Source organism: Mixophyes fleayi, chromosome 9, assembly GCF_038048845.1.
Source record: "Mixophyes fleayi isolate aMixFle1 chromosome 9, aMixFle1.hap1, whole genome shotgun sequence".
In the NCBI taxonomy this organism is placed as follows: domain Eukaryota; kingdom Metazoa; phylum Chordata; class Amphibia; order Anura; family Limnodynastidae; genus Mixophyes; species Mixophyes fleayi.
In genome coordinates, this window is record NC_134410.1 from 110778376 (window position 1) to 110794280 (window position 15905).

Sequence of the window (15905 nt, forward strand, 5' to 3'; positions counted from 1 at the left end):
CTGAAATCCAGTGCCAACCCTGCACTCACTGCCTGGCTACACAGTGATAGAAAGAAACAAAAGCTGGTGGCAAAAAACAAAACCCAAAGAAATCCCAAACAATGCACAAAATATTTTAGTGCTAACCTGCTTTCCGATGGCACAAAAGTTAACATACACACACACATACATACATATAGCTATAGACACATATACATATCTCTCCCCCCAAAAGACAACGAAGACCAAGCTAATTTTCACATTATCAGAGCAGTTTGCATTACGTTCAAACAGGTTTTTCTACAACAAGAGTAGCCCCTATCCTACTTACCTTAGCTAATTGTATCAGAGTGTCCAGCACATGTCTGCACACCACAGGGGCAGCTTGTGGGTGGATGTGAACAGTAGAACCACAAGCAGCGTGTTTCTCTGTGTGCTTCCGTCCTAGTGACCTCTGGATTTGAAAGATGTTCGTTCGACAACCAAGGGCAGCATCCATTGAAACAGAGAGCCAGGATAGCTGATTAGAGTTCTTGGATTCCATTTTATGCAGCAGTTCTAGGGGTCGACTATCGTGGCTGGAGCAAGCCTTGGCAGCTCCCCTTTTATCAGGGCCTCCAAGAGAAGACTTGGGGCTTTCTATGCAGAGTTCGCTTTCACTGCTCCGCTGCAATATTGACAAAAGGCTTTTAATAACCCAATTGCGGGTTTGTGCATGGTAACAGAGGTTCCGCAAGACCCTGTGCAGGCGGCTGGTGTTTAGTTTTGGCTCATCTACAAAAAGCAGGACAAGCAGACAGGAGAGGGCTTCATGATCCAACAACAGTCGTCCTCGCAGCCGCAGCAAGCTGTCCACATTACTGCTTGCTGGCCTGGTGACAAACACAAATGTCATTATGATTTTAAAATAATGCAACTATACAATTCACTATATCTACTAATAAAATGACACATTTCTACAGTTGAAAGAAGCTTAAATGAAAGTGTCTGACAACCTTCTAAAGAGAGGCCACATTTAACAGTGAAGGAGAATTTTTTTTTCCGCAAAGGTTGATTTGGCCGAATATTTTTGGTAGTTAAACATTTGGGTTCATAAATAAAAACCTACACTAAATCACTTCTATAATACTGGCTTAAAAAGGAGAATTCCAGAGGATAGAATCACAATGTCACTAAAAAGATACGACCGATAGGTAGAGTAAGGACAGGAAGTAGAGGAAGAATAATCTTCATTTTAGAAAATGAATGATAGTAGTGGATATAGGGAAAAATAGGACTGCAATATTGGGTCTGGAGGGATTTTTCACGATTGAAACAGATTGGTAGTTGCTTAACCTGGATCAATTTAAAATATAAGTGAGGGATTGCAGGAGATCCAAAATAGGTTGAACTTGATGGACTGCAGTCTATTTTCAACCTCATCAACTATGTTACTATGTTATGTAAAGCAACTTTAAAAATAAAAAAACAAAAACATTAAGAAAAATAAAACAAAAGAGAAAAAGAAATAGGGGTCACGCTTATGAGACTAAGCTGGACACTTAAAAGGCTGAAGTAGGGGCCATTTTTAGACTTTGCCTGGCTGCTGTGAATGGTATTTAACACCACTGTGACTCAAATGATCTACAATTTAAAAACAGCCTTTAAAATGTTCTCTTTGGACACCAACATGCTTAACTGAATTTGTCTTTTAACGCTGGATGTCTTTTCCATTCAAAATGTTGCAAAGCTTCTGTCCTATAAGAGACATTTAATCTATCTGACCCATCACCTGAAGCCACATGACAAGCAAAATTTCAAATATTCCCTACTAAGCATTTGGACAAAGTCTCTCTTAATTCACAAATACCCAAAATGTACAAGGCTATTAAAACCTAAATGTCTAATTTAGTATTAGAAACTAAAGAAAAAACAGGACATGTAAAGAACAGTTTGAACTTCACCCGTACCTTGTATGGGTACTGCTGCTACCCATCTGGAAAGTGCTTCCTCGCTGCACGGCCAATCGTGTATATTGTACCCCTCTGTTTCCACTTAGACGACTCGTAAACGCTGGAAAGGACAGCGTTAGAATCACTAATCTGAACCATTAACATGTGGAATTCTTAACAATTACTAATGTTTGAATGGGCTATGAAATTAGACGACTAAAAGTTAAAGAAACTTTGGTACCGTATTTGTCATTGTCTGTCATTTCAACACCATCGGTAACCAAATTTATTTTACCTGGGCTTCTGAGGATAGCGGACAGGGCTGAAGTGCTGCTGTGACCAAAGAGTCTCTCATGCATGAGTTGCCTCTGCCGCGCCTCTTGTTCCCTGCGCAGAGCTTGCGCCTCTGCTGCTATGTCAGGAGGCATCACTGCTAGCACACTGTCCTCCATGTCCTCCAGAACACTGCGGCGCAGGTCTGATGGCAGAGTTTGGATGAAGGTTACTGGATCCATTGGGGTGTCAGAGGTTGTGCTCTGGGCAAGTTCTCGTCTTTGCTGCTCTGCTCTCTGCTGCGCTAAAACCTTACAACGTTCCATAAAACAAAACAAACAAGTTCAGCAAGAAAATAAATTAATGGTATATAAAATGGTGAATACAAAACCAAAAAAATGTAGTCTAAAAACACACCTCTTCCTGTATGGCTGGAGGCAAAGCAGCTAGGAATTCTGGGCTGACCTCTGTGACCCCAGCACTATTCACAACAGGAGGAGGAATTACTGGAGCAGCAGTAGGAGGAGCCCGAGCAGGTGGCCTGATGCCCAGTTGGTTCTGAAGTACCTCTCTGCGAATATCTTCTGGGAGAGCAGCAAGAAAAGATGGATCCACTCCCTCAGGTAGATTAATACCTAGAAAAGAAACTATTTGGTGTAACTTTTTGTATCACGTGGTAAAAGATGGCAATAACCACAACAACCATAGAGTTGCGCGTACACAAAATACTTCACTAACCTGCTAACGGGTCGTCTTCTTCACTACTTGTGGAGGGCAGAGGTTCTTCTAGAATACCACTGGAATCTGTTGCCAACAAAGCTACGGCAGGGTCTCTGGAAGAAGGCAACTCAGCAGAGGGAGGTACTGGACAGCTGAAAAATGCATATAGCAAACTCAAAAGCAATTCTTTGGACAAATTATTAAATAATACTTTACAGTAGCACCAAATCTTATACATGTAAAGACATAATGATTAGGTGTATATAAATATATATGCGCACACAAATATACAGGGTAGGACCCCCCTTTACACCCAGAAGCTTGATTTCTTTGTGGCATGGATTCAACAATGTGTTGGAAACACTGCTGATAGATTCTGGTCGATATCAACACGATAACATTAAACACTTGCTGTACATTCAGGATGTGAATCGCCCATTCCACCACATCCCATAGGGCTGTTAGGTGGAGAATCTGGTGACTGAGGGCCACTGGAGTACATTGAACTCATTGTCTTGCTCGGGGAATGATGTAGCCCATCCACTTCAAGCTTCAATGTGCTGTCTATTCAGCTGGTTTTCTGCAAACCACAGTTTGAGAAACTCAAACCATGCGGTCTAGCACTAATGATCATTCCATGGTCAAAGTCCCTTAAATCACATTTCTTCCCCATTCCCGTGTCTGCATTATGTTATGCACAGAGTTTCAGCCACATGATTGACTAGAGATTTGTATTAACAGGCAGACGTAATAAAGTGGCCAATGAGTGTAACATAACAGCCCTACCCCTGCAGAAAAAGTGTCAAACCTAACCTAGCCACTGCCCATCACAGTGTACAATGGGAAGTATAAACTGAAAACAAATGACCTAGGTACAAAATAGAGAAATCATTTAGATAATTTGTGTCAGAATATAAAACGCAGCTACCATAGCAGTACTGAATACACACGAAAGGATAAAGCTGCATAACAGCTATAGAATAATTATATTCATATTGCACGTGGCTCGCCAAGTGTATTGCCAGCATTATTCTGTGTGGTTGTCAATATTTCAGGTCTTTATTTATGATTCTCCACTGTGCTCTCAGTGTTTGCAATTGGCTCTGGTCATATATGATTGGCTACACCCATCTCATAGCTGTCCTTGTTTAGCTGTTGCTTAGTAACAGTTGTCAAGCAGTTAATGCAAGCTATCATGGACAGCTGCGTGCCCCGACTGCTAGTTTAGCTCTGCATCAATACCATGCAGTATTTTGAGAGGGATCCATTCTACCCTCAAGCATACCACCATTAACTGCACTAACATGAGGGCCGGAGATGAAGCAAACAATGCTTGTCTGTGTAATTTCATTCAATCTAGTATATGGTACTTTTGCTCCTTTTATCTAAAAAAGACATGGCCGCAAACTTACTGCTCAATTCTAGAGCATACCTCTCATCGCTGAGCAGAGACACTGTCTGACCCTCACTTGGAGCTGGAGGTTCCACAGCCTGCTGGCCCACTGCAATACTACTGGTGACCACTAGGGGTTGCTCTGGATTCACAACTCCAGAAGCCTCTCCAACTCCTTCCTCCAGTGGTCCTGAAGCAAGGCTACTGGTGTCCATGGGAGAGCCCTCCAGCTGACTACTAACAGCAGTCAGAGCATCTGAATCCTCTGCACGCTCTGGAGATAGGGATGCTAGGGTGAAGAACACAAAACAAGGATCAGTTATTACTGTGAAAGAGTTTTATATATGATGTATAGACATTAGAGAAACCCCTTGCACATTAAATAGGAGAAAGAGAAAGTCACTAACTGATGGTTGGTGCTGGTGAAAGCTCCATTTGAGTTGCATCCCCCTCTGCGTTGCTCCTGCCCGGTCCAGATTCCTCTTCCTCAGATGGAATTAGCAGTTGCCCAGTATCCTCTGCACCAGATTCGGCGTGCAGGCTTTGAGGAAGGTCTGCCAAAACAGCCTCTGGAGGATGAGCGCGCAGAGAAGGGTCCAAAGGAACCAACTCTGGACTTGTTGGGGTTCCCTCGGCAGAAGAAGGGGCAGTAGGGAAGTTCTCGGGACGGCCACTTCCATCTTCTTGGGTAAAAATTAGGGAACAATTATATAAACGTTAGATAAAATGTTTAACAACCATACTGGTAGATAAAAGACATGCATCATTTATACAATTAAAAAAAGTTTTATTCATCTACACTAACAATATACAAGAATAGGAAAGTCACCCGAAGGACAAAAGATACAGATGTACAATATACTATATTTTAATTCTAGTTTAATCGATTACAAAATAAAGCAAACAAAAAGTCAGAACTAGGCTAAAGATATCCACTCTAGAAATATCTAATTCGATGTAGTTATTCGACACAGGAGAAAAAGTAGATAGAAAATTTAAATATTAACGTTTTAAAACTGCAAGTTTAGAAAGGTAAGAGAATCTTGGAAAATTATGAATATGGCCATGCCTAAAGTGCAGAGGAGCTGCCTTCTAATGTGTGTAGGATGTAAGATGCCACGCCGCGGGGAAGGCAGTAAGCTGTATAGTTATCACCAAAATAGGAGCAAAAATCCCTGCTCCTTACAACAATACAACTTACTACCTCACCCTGAAGTGGGCAGAGGAGTGCTTAAATCATTCACTCCCAATCAGCTATGCTCAGAGGAGGGAGAGGGAGAGGGAGAAGAAGAGGAAGAGGAAGAGGAAGAGGAAGAGGAAGAGGAAGAGGAAGAGGAAGAGGAAGAGGAAGAGGAAGAGGAAGAGGAAGAGGAGGAAGAGGAGGAAGAAGAGGAAGAAGAGGAAGAGGAAGAAGAAGAGGAGGAGGAGGGGGAGGGGGGGGGGCATACAGTAGCAAAAAATTATTTGTATTCCTACATTACTCCTTATTGTTCATATACACAAAATAAGCATTCAAATATCTTAAAGGTGGATTCATCCATTGAAGATGCTGCAGCCAGCAGACGACGCAGGAAAGACAGTAAACTGTATAGTTATCTCCCAGATCGGGTGTGACCCCAAAACTATACAATCTACTACCTCAACCTGAAGCATCTAGAAATCTTATGTTGCACCTGTGAAAGGAATAGCATAAGAAGAGAACAGGAAGAATACATACCTGCCAGGCTCAGCTCAAATGAGGCATTCCTCTTAGAGTTGGCAGCCTACATAACAAAAACAGACAGAACTAAAATTAGAGAATCATAGATCTCCAAATACCTTCCATACACAGTCCAATGACTAAACAAGTTAGAGGTTTAAGTTTCACAAACAAGTACAAAAACTATTATCTGAGATTATGGACCTGAGGGTTTTGCTCTTTAGATTCTTTCTCCTCCTTGGCCTTATCAGCCATCTTAGTCTCCTCTTCAGCCAGCTGTTTGCGTCTCTTCTCTCGTCGCTCTTCTAGCTCCTCATCTCGCAGAGCTTCCAGGTGGTTTATTATGGGAACTTTAACCACTGGGGGGCAGTAAGGAGACAAGGAAGACCCATTAAAAACAAGTAAATTATACACATAAAAGTGGTTTTATGGGCAAAGCTAAATTGTAGGAGCACAAAAATGGAAAAACACGAGAAGTTTGTATAGTGTTTCATTTAAAATAAATGAATTTCCATTATTCCGAGCTAGCAAGATGCAGAAGGTCATTGGAGGAAAAAAAACAAAAAAACTTGATTTTTGTACATTGGGGGACATTGTGAGCGTGCAGTGTCCCCCAACGGGTTCAGAAAGAAAGACAATCCTCCAAAAATATTACAGCTTGTAACAGTGTCCCCCAATGGATTAGGAGAAAATGATTTAAGTACAAAGACCCCATTTTCTCTTTTATTCTCTTGAGGATGTCCCAAAATTGTCCGTACGGATGGGCATGCTCAGAAGTTGCGGTGTGCAACATCTTCTGGTTCAAGTCCAGTACCTTGAGATGCAAGAACGTTGTACCTGTAAAACAAACTTAAAACAAATGCGTCCCTCCGACACAGCTGATGCGCTAAGGCCCAGTGCCCAGGAGGCGCTCACTGATCTGGTAGAACGTGCCCTCATACTTTTAGGAGGTACCCTACCCCGATGGAAGACTGCTGAATTACTGAAGTAATCCACTACTGAAGTCTCTAACATGCAAAAGACCTGCAACTTGTGTTCTGGTTTGGTCCATGCTTCACATAGTAAATTATCCAACTGAAAGAAAGGCATGAAGAACAAATGCTTCTAAGACATCTACACACTGCCAAGAGGAGGAGGAATCCTCAAAGCACAAGGAAGCCTCAATGTCTGAGCTATCACACTTTCTTTTTGAGAAGAGCTCTTGGAACCTGAAACCCCTATGAACTGAACCACAACTGGACATCCTACACCAAGCTGGAGGAATGGACTCTAGAAGCCTCCCTAACAAGGAGGAAAACTTTACTAGACCCTGACAGACTTTGCCAGGCAGTCTGCCCAAACCAGCCAGGTGAAGCTACTATGGAGCACTGGAACAGTGTAGTATCCAGAGGATGCAGCAGAGGAAAGAAAGGTGAGGACCTTGCTCACCCCTCGAGGATGTGCGGTGAACAAAAGCCTTAGCCCAGGCTAGTGCTACCATATCAGTAAGAACTTGCATGAGTGCTTGGCAACTGACCCTCAGCCTCAGAGATCTCCTTTGATTTGGGCATGGCATGTGCTCACAAACTTGTGTGGTGAGGACCAGTTCTTTGGTAGTTTATGCTATTTAAATAATGCAGAGCCATTCAAACACACCCCATTGACTGACACTCCTGAACTGAACAGATAATCCCTAGACGTACATATACTTTCTAACTTATTTAATGTTGGACCATTTTCATCAGTGAATGAATAAGTATCTTTTTGTGTTTTATATTTCATTTATTGGGCACTTTAGATCTTCATACAAGTCATAAAATTAGCTACTTATGAATGTGGATATAAACATATTTATGGTCACATTTAACCAGAAACCGATACAATTCTCAATCAATCACTCACAAGCTTTCTAGCACCAGCAGTCAAAGAAATAAGTGAAAGTGAGCTTGCAAGTCAGACACCTGACCACAGGAAGATCTGGGGCAGTAACCCACTCAGTTAATAAAAACAAAATAAAGACAAACACCCATTAATCTGGGAGATTATAATGCAGAAGAGGAGACAGGCGTTTTATGGGTCTGCACGTCGTCTATCAGGCTTCCCTGCGAGAAGCCAACCACCATGCAGTAAACCTTAAAATAAAGTAAAATCATGGTCGAAACTGCTGCCAAAAGTACCCTAGTGTAGAGCACCCTAATTCGGTGGGCACTCAAAAACTTAGTTAATGGAAGGACAGAGGATACAGAAAACGGTCTGAGTTTTTTCCTAAACATTGTGCAGAAGTTAGAAGCTCCAGGCAGATACTCTATAGCTGCAAGGTCAGTGTCCCCCAAGAGTGTGAAAGAGAAATATTCATTACCATCATCATCATCATCATCAATTATTTATATAGCGCCACTAATTCCGCAGCGCTGTACAGAGAACTCATTCACATCAGTCCCTGCCCCATTGGAGCTTACAGTCTAAATTCCCTACTATAGACACACACTCACACACAGACAGACAGGGAGAGACTAGGGTCAATTTTATTTCAGCCAATTAACCTACCAGTATGTTTTTGGTGTGTGGGAGGAAACCGGAGCACCCGGAGGAAACCCACGCAAACACAGGGAGAACATACAAACTCCACACAGATAAGGCCATGGTTGGGAATCGAACTCATGACCCCAGTGCTGTGAGGCAGATGTGCTAACCACTAGGCCACTGTGCTGCCCATTACCATGTAATAACTTGGGGGATACTTATTATATAGTGGATGAAAAAAATAAATCTGAATTCCACATTGCTTCTGATGGTTTGCTCACCTGACACACAATCATGCATGCTTTCAGCATCTAACACTTTGCATTCTTCTGTCCATCTGGTCAGAGCAGTCGGAATACTGGATAGAGTGCCTGTAATAAAAAGTTTTTGGTTTTTAAAAGAAACTGTAAATTGGCTACCACAATTGGCAAATTACACAATAGTCCAAACCTAAAAATTTGTATTTCTTTAAACTGAAAAATAACCAACGATTTACAAATTAGTAAACACTGGTGTGAATCTTAAAAGGTCACTCACCGGCTTGACTGGTAGCTGTACTCTGGTCATGGAAGAAATCATCCAGCAGTTCATCATCGGAGCGAGCTATAATGTGGACATCGTCATTGCCCACAAGGAGACGTGCACGGCCTCTGCTCTGCAGGGGAAGACTGCTGCTCAGTTGCAAGATGTCTGCAGCAGCTGATGGGCCAAGCAACCTTTAGGATTAAGAAAGATGTTGAGTAATTGATTTCTAAACCTATCCCTGTAAACGTTTTGGGTAACATTTCATGTAACTACACATCACCACTGACTCAATTTACATGCCAAGAAATTATAGACATGGTGGCTATAGGACTTCAATGCGCTGTCGAGCGATGACTAATGTTAAACACAAGCTAGCTCATATTCTAAGTGGGTTAGCTTCCCATTGCCGGCGCATCTTACCTTTGCAGTATTAAAGGCGGGTTTGGTTGCCTGTTGCCGGGATAGTGAACGTGTATTGTGTGGCCAGCATTAGCGGTGATCTGCCGAAGTGTCCGCTGGCTTCTACCAATGCCCTGTACCAGGCGAGTAGTGGAAGTACCACTGCCAAGTGTGAGAGAGCCATGGTCTGCATGACGTACCATTAAAGGGTGCGTGGCAGGGATGTTACCGGGTGAAGGAGGGATGTCAGCTGTCAAAGGAGAATAAATAGAGAGTTTAAGAACTCAACTTGTTTCTTTACTTATATGCCTGCTGTCAATCTCATTCGGGTAGTCTATGTATATAAATCTTACTGGCATTGGAGAACATGTTATCAAACTCTATGATGAGATCATCCTCCCTGTCAAATCGCTCAAAGCGCACAAGGGGCGATGCATTCATGTCAGGGTAATCCTCATCCAGCTCCATCTCTGAACAATCATCGTCATCATCTTCATCCCCTTCCTCACCCTCTTCATCGTCCTAATTAAAGCAAATCATTAACCTTTAGTTACTACAAATAAATGCAATGTAAACGTTTCAAGTCTCTCCTGCAACATAAAAGGAAAGGAAGAAAAATAAGAAATACAAATCAGGAATGTAAGGTCAAGTATTCTCCTTTGCAACTCAAACTACCTGATCATCTTCATCTTCCTCTTCTTCCTCCTCCTCCTCTTCCTGGCTGTCATCTTCATCTTCATTACTGCCGCTGCTGTCCTCTTCTTGTGTATGCTCCTCTTCATCCTCAGGGTCTAGGATGTTCATAGAGTCTGTAAGCGGAAAGTAAAAAAAGTGATTAGCTGACAAAAACATACATGTGTATCCAATGCCATCTGATGTGGCCCAGGCTGGAAGATCTACAATCACAAAGCTTACCTTCTCTGTTAGCCTGAAGGGTAGAAGCCTGGCTCAGATTTGTTGGAGCCTCATCCATCAACACATCTTCCTGCGATTCATCTTCCCCAACACGACTAACTGCAACAGTAGAAAAAAAGGAAGCTGAAAAGTTTTCAGAAACAGCTCTACTATACAAGCCTTTGAACATTTAAGCTTATTTTATGAAACTTTGCATGTACCAAATCTGGAAATTACAACACAATTCAATCCACATATTTTAAGATACAGATGTAGTCAAGATTGAAAGTAGGATTACCTGCAGCTCCATCTCGCTCAAGCAGCTCATCTATTAGATCTTCCAGTTCAGTTTCCACCTGAAAAGAAAGAAAATCTTCTAAAGCACCTTAAACATATACAATGATCCAGCAATCAATCTATTCTGAAAATGAAAATAAGTCCGACTGGAAATCTTCTCACCTGCATCTCCTGAGTGGTTAAGACTTCTGGTTGTCCTGCAATAACCACAGCATCAGTCTCTGCCTCACCATCCATAATGTCTCCATCTGCTACTTCAGCCTGGGAAACGTCTGGATCCTCTTCCTGGGCTTCGGCTCCTGCTTCACCTGCAAAACAGAACAGAAAAATCATACCGTGCGCCATATTGTGGAAGTGTGAACAAGGGTTAGGATTACGACTTAAAGTTCTAAAAAACGAAATTATATCTCCAAATCCATTGCAGGGACACTGGAACCTTGAGATATATATGTTCAGCGTAAAGCTTTGGCAATTTAAATATTCTTCAAAGTCTGAACTCCTCCCCCTCTATATCCCCCAGCTTGTCAGGAAGTCAGTTATTTTTCTAACAAAGCCCCACAGGACAAATGGGCCCTGCCACACTGCAACAATTGTTCAGGAATGGTTTGAGGAACATGCCAAAGACTTTCAAGGTGTTGACTTGGCCTCTAAATTCCCCAGATCTCAATACAAATCGAGCAACTGTGGGAGATGCTAGAAAAACAAGTCCGAGAAATGGAGACTCCACCACACATCTTACTGGACTTAAAGGGTCTGCTTTTAACGTTTTGGGGTGAAGAGCCTGCCTGCTCAGAAATTCAGCCCATTGAATGACCCTGTGGGTGGGTCTCATAGCTAGAGAACTCCTGATGATTGAGGAATGCCACCACAGTGACACTGTCCAACCATCTTCATTGCCCTGCAGCAAATGTACCACAATGACCAGTGAACTAAACAATGCTCGCAGTTCCAACACATTGGTTGGAAGATTGGATTCCTCCGGGGGCCAAATACCCTGAAAGCGGGCATAGAGAAGTACAGCTCCACAACATGAAAGGCTGGCAACAGTCATCACCAAGGTCCAATCCCAGATCGAGAACAGGAGACACCTGCAGAAATTTTCCTTAAGCAGTCACCAAAGCAGCAACCGACGCACCCGAGGGGAAAGACGAAACATCTGACTAGAAAGGTTCAGGTGAGATTTGTTCCACTTCAGAGAGGCGTTCCAGCTGAAAACAGCAAACTGGACTGTCTGGAAAGTTACTCAAAACCTTCATGCAGAAGTGCAAGTCTGAATGACAGCCAACAGAAACCATACCATCTTCTGTAAGGCCTGAATCTTGTCCGGCGGTAAGAACACCATCTGTTTGCGGGCGTTGGAGAACAACAAATTGACCCCGTCCCAACATATAATCTTTATGGCACTTCTTGAAATTGAGGATTCAACCATGGAACTCCAGAGTCTGTGCGGCCACAATGACATTTCACAGAAGCACTGGTGACCCTGCCTTAATGAGAAGATCGTCCAGGTAAGGAATTATCTTTATGACCGCCATGATCTTGGTGAAGATACATGGGGCTGTGGCAAGACCAAAAAGAAGAGCCCTGAATTGGTAATGTTCATATTGAATAGCAAACCAGAGATGGGACTGATGGCCCTCCCAGATGGGAACATGTAAACACTCAGCGTTCTTCTCCAGAGCCACCATGAACTCATTCTGTTCCATGCTGTGAATTAGATTTCAAGTACTCCATCTTAAATTTGGAAACCAGCAGCTAAAGATTTGAGGTTCAGGACCAATTTGAATGAAGTCAGGTTTTTGAACCAGAAACAGATTGGAATAAAACCCGAAGCCTCTGGTGGTTCGGAACGGAAATAACCACCGCTGAAGAAATGAGGGAGTGGATGGCCTCTTGCAGAGCAAGGTGTTTTCTCCATCCTGGAAGCCTTGAGGAAAATAACTGGAATCATGGAGCACAGATACATGATAGATGTCCTCTGATATGCCCCAAACACTCACCCAAGGCATCTGTGGTGGACTGAAACCACTGGTGAAGGCAGAGGAGTAGTTGTGCTCCCACCACAGAACGCCTGTCACGCCTATTGCTTGTCGACAGACTTGGCCGCTGTACACCTAGCGGACAAAGCCTGGCGTCCACACTGCAAGCCACAATTGAGGGCGGACGATTGCATTCTGGAATTCTGGAGTGCTGACTGCCATACCAGAGCAGCAAAAGGAGCAGGAAGAGGATAACAGGACTACAGCCTATGGGACACCTGGAACTTCAAATCCAGCAAGTTCCAAACCTCACCCAACAAACAATCCAGCTGGGAGAAAAGAGAAAAGAAAGCTTTTCAACCTTAAATAGAGAACGCTCCACCATCTCAGGAACTGCCAACTCTGGGATGTCTAGCAGGTGCACTGCCAGTATCAATTACTCCACCCCCTGACGGTCAGAGGGGACTACCTCCACAGAAGTGGAGTCCTCCACGTCTGAGCCAACAAGAACTTCGCCCTCCCACTGGGAAGAACAGTCAGAAACTGACTCATTCCCAGCTTGGGGAGCCACCAACCGCCTGCACTTAAGTGACAATGATGGCATAGCTAATCCCAACATCATCTTTAAAGAGGAGGAAACCGAAACCAGGCCTTGCACTAAAGTCACTAGACCTCTCACCCAAGCCAGTTCCTCAGACATCCACCAGAGGACCTGCAGGACTTCAGCCTATCGGTATAAGCTCTGAAACCATCACGCTCCTCAAAGAGCTGTAGGGAACCTGGGAAAGACCGCCCCCCGATTGGCGAGACATTAACTGAGCAATCTCAACCATAGAGTTGGCTAGTGAACTAGTCTATGCAGGCTCCATGTCACAACCATAACCCCCCAGGCACACACAACACCTGATCTGTGTACTGGCAGGATGCTCACCAAGCGCCTACTCCAGGCTGTTCAGAGGGTAATTTAGCAGGTAAATAGTCATAAAAGTCACCCAGCCTAAGCCTTCAAGGATTTCCCTTTATCTGACATAACACAGAAAAGAAAAAAAACACTTAGACAGAAGCAGCACACAATCAGGATAAAGAAAGTGAGCCATGCAGTACAGCCTTAAAGCCCAACCATTCAGAAAATGAACCCGACAACCTGGTTCCTTACAGATCGGGCCAATCCACCAATCCAGTGCCTATCAGCAGCATACACCGGTTTTGTAACCCCCACCTGACCCAGGCCCCTAAGGAACCTAATAGCTGCCCCTGTTCTAAATGAAGTAGCCATCCCCGTAGCCCACCACGAGTCACTAAACCGCTCTTCCAGCATTGTGCTGGGAGAGGTTAATACTCACCCGTATGCTGTCGTACAGTGCATGATCAAGAAGGGACTTCCATTCCTGCATATACTGTGGGGAAACCCAGGCAGCAATCTGTGACCAGCTCCCACTGAGAAATCCAGCGATGGGAGCCGGGGCGGCAGGAAACCCTGTGGAAAAGGCTACACTGAAGGCCTTACAGGTGAGGGGTATAAAGGGTGAGGAGCTATGGACAACAGTTAAGTCTCTTAAAGTGCCCAAACGCCTGAGACCACAATGCTGAAATTCTGGCTTCAATTTTATCAACACCCAGATCTGCGTCTCCCAAATATTCAGATACCTTCCGGATGTGTTGCTGTAACCAATTTCCAACATCCTTAGTGACCCAAGCCGAGGCTATAATGGGTCTTAGAGGCACTAAACGCTGCATAAATGGACTTAATGGTCTTGTTTTGGCTATCTGTATCATCCTTAAAAATTGCAGCATTAATTGTAATAGTAGTGTTCTTAGACAATCACTCAACAGGGGGGGTCCATTGTAGGTGGAGTTTCCCATTTATCTGTAATCTCTTTTGGTAATGATAAAGGGTCTGTAAGGATTTGCCAACATCTGATTCTTTTACTACATTGCCTTTTTCTTGGGAGGAGCACTCAGGATCAGACCCTCCCCAGAAAGGGACTAGGGAGAAACTCTGAAGTTTCCCAGACTTTGCCAGGAAGTATGCAACCCCCCACACTCCAGGACAGTCCCCCTCTGCTATTTACTGCCTAGTGCTGGACAGCCCACTCATGACCTTGCATCTCTTGCAGAGCCAAGAACTGTGGAGGCCTAACCACAATCAGTCCCAGTTCAAACCTGGAAGCCGACCGCAGCTTTAATCTGTCCACCAATACCGGTGCCAGGGAAGAGAAGAGAATGCACTTACCTTGCCACGCTTTCTGGCGCATGAGCTGGCAGCTGCTGCACTGCCAATGACTGTGGCAGTGAAGGGCCCATGGTCACCGCCAATGGTGAAGTGGGCCCTCTGGAAGCATCCCTCACCCTGTCTTGTGAACACTAACAGAACTGAATTGTCCTCCAGGATGGGGCATATGGAATGGGACGGGGCACTTTAGGGATAAAAATATTGTCCTGAAGGAGACTATACCCAAGGTCCAGTGTCCACCATGGGAAAAGAGGCTTTACAATACACAAGTTTCAATTTAAAACAAAGCAGTTGCTTGTAAGAGCCGATTTATATCCAAGAATATTCATCTTAATTGACCTTAATGCATTTACAGAACGCTTTACAAAGGAACCATTTAAAACAAGTGACATTGTTACTCAAATATAAGTGATGGCATGGCTACTCAATATCTAAATATCAAAGAATTAAAACCATTATGTTAACACTGTACCTGTGTCTGGCTGGTTACTGTTTGGGTCCCTGGCAGCCCCATGAGTGTCTTGTTCAGATTTGTTCTTCCCTGAAGCCCCTTTGCTACCAAATAGGCTGCTCGGTTGGTTGACTATACGAGACAGCGTCTCCAAGGGCTTAAGTGCTGCATTAACAGTGTTTGCCATGTTTGGACTGTAAGAGAAGGAAAGTGACATGTCAACAAACACTAGCAAAAATCTATCAAACAAAAATGCAACTTCAAAGTATTCTCCAGCCACTATTAAATCAGGAAAGATGAGTTAATGGTTCTTTTAATAGGAGAAACAGTGTGTGGAAGACATTTGAAGGAAACCAATGCAGACCTTCATACCTTGATAGATCTAGACTGTGAGGCACTCTTGCCAAATCACTGACGAGACCCTTCTTCAGAAAGAGGCGAATGATGTTGTTCATGCCATTGTGCTGCGATTTGGTGGTGGCACTGCTATAGAAGCTAGAAGTAGATGGGCAGGACTCCATGATGGTGCTAATAATACACATCACAGCCTGTAACCTGCAAAAGAATCATAAAATATAAAAATACATAAACATTTAGAATCTAATATTGCCAAGTCATCAAGTTGGTGGC

At 43.6% G+C, this 15905-nt stretch overlaps 1 protein-coding gene across 22 annotated transcripts in view; it reads right to left on the reverse strand.

Annotated features, from left to right (window-relative positions):
* Window positions 1-15905, reverse strand: part of HUWE1 (HECT, UBA and WWE domain containing E3 ubiquitin protein ligase 1) — a 102838-nt gene that overhangs the window by 15815 nt on the left and 71118 nt on the right. For 16 of the 22 annotated variants that reach the window (XM_075184911.1, XM_075184909.1, XM_075184908.1 and 13 more), the window contains 19 exons: window positions 15648-15830; window positions 15297-15469; window positions 10775-10920; window positions 10614-10671; window positions 10337-10435; window positions 10097-10230; window positions 9775-9943; window positions 9443-9671; window positions 9035-9213; window positions 8779-8868; window positions 6200-6354; window positions 6014-6059; window positions 4704-4979; window positions 4336-4585; window positions 2922-3055; window positions 2601-2830; window positions 2206-2494; window positions 1929-2031; window positions 311-851 (listed from right to left, as the gene is read on the reverse strand). In XM_075184911.1, the coding sequence (XP_075041012.1) occupies window positions 311-851; window positions 1929-2031; window positions 2206-2494; window positions 2601-2830; window positions 2922-3055; window positions 4336-4585; window positions 4704-4979; window positions 6014-6059; window positions 6200-6354; window positions 8779-8868; window positions 9035-9213; window positions 9443-9671; window positions 9775-9943; window positions 10097-10230; window positions 10337-10435; window positions 10614-10671; window positions 10775-10920; window positions 15297-15469; window positions 15648-15830 (3484 nt within the window). The remainder of the gene's footprint in view (window positions 1-310; window positions 852-1928; window positions 2032-2205; window positions 2495-2600; window positions 2831-2921; window positions 3056-4335; window positions 4586-4703; window positions 4980-6013; window positions 6060-6199; window positions 6355-8778; window positions 8869-9034; window positions 9214-9442; window positions 9672-9774; window positions 9944-10096; window positions 10231-10336; window positions 10436-10613; window positions 10672-10774; window positions 10921-15296; window positions 15470-15647; window positions 15831-15905) is intronic. The other 6 variants (XM_075184916.1, XM_075184915.1, XM_075184914.1 and 3 more) reach the window with 2 other exon arrangements.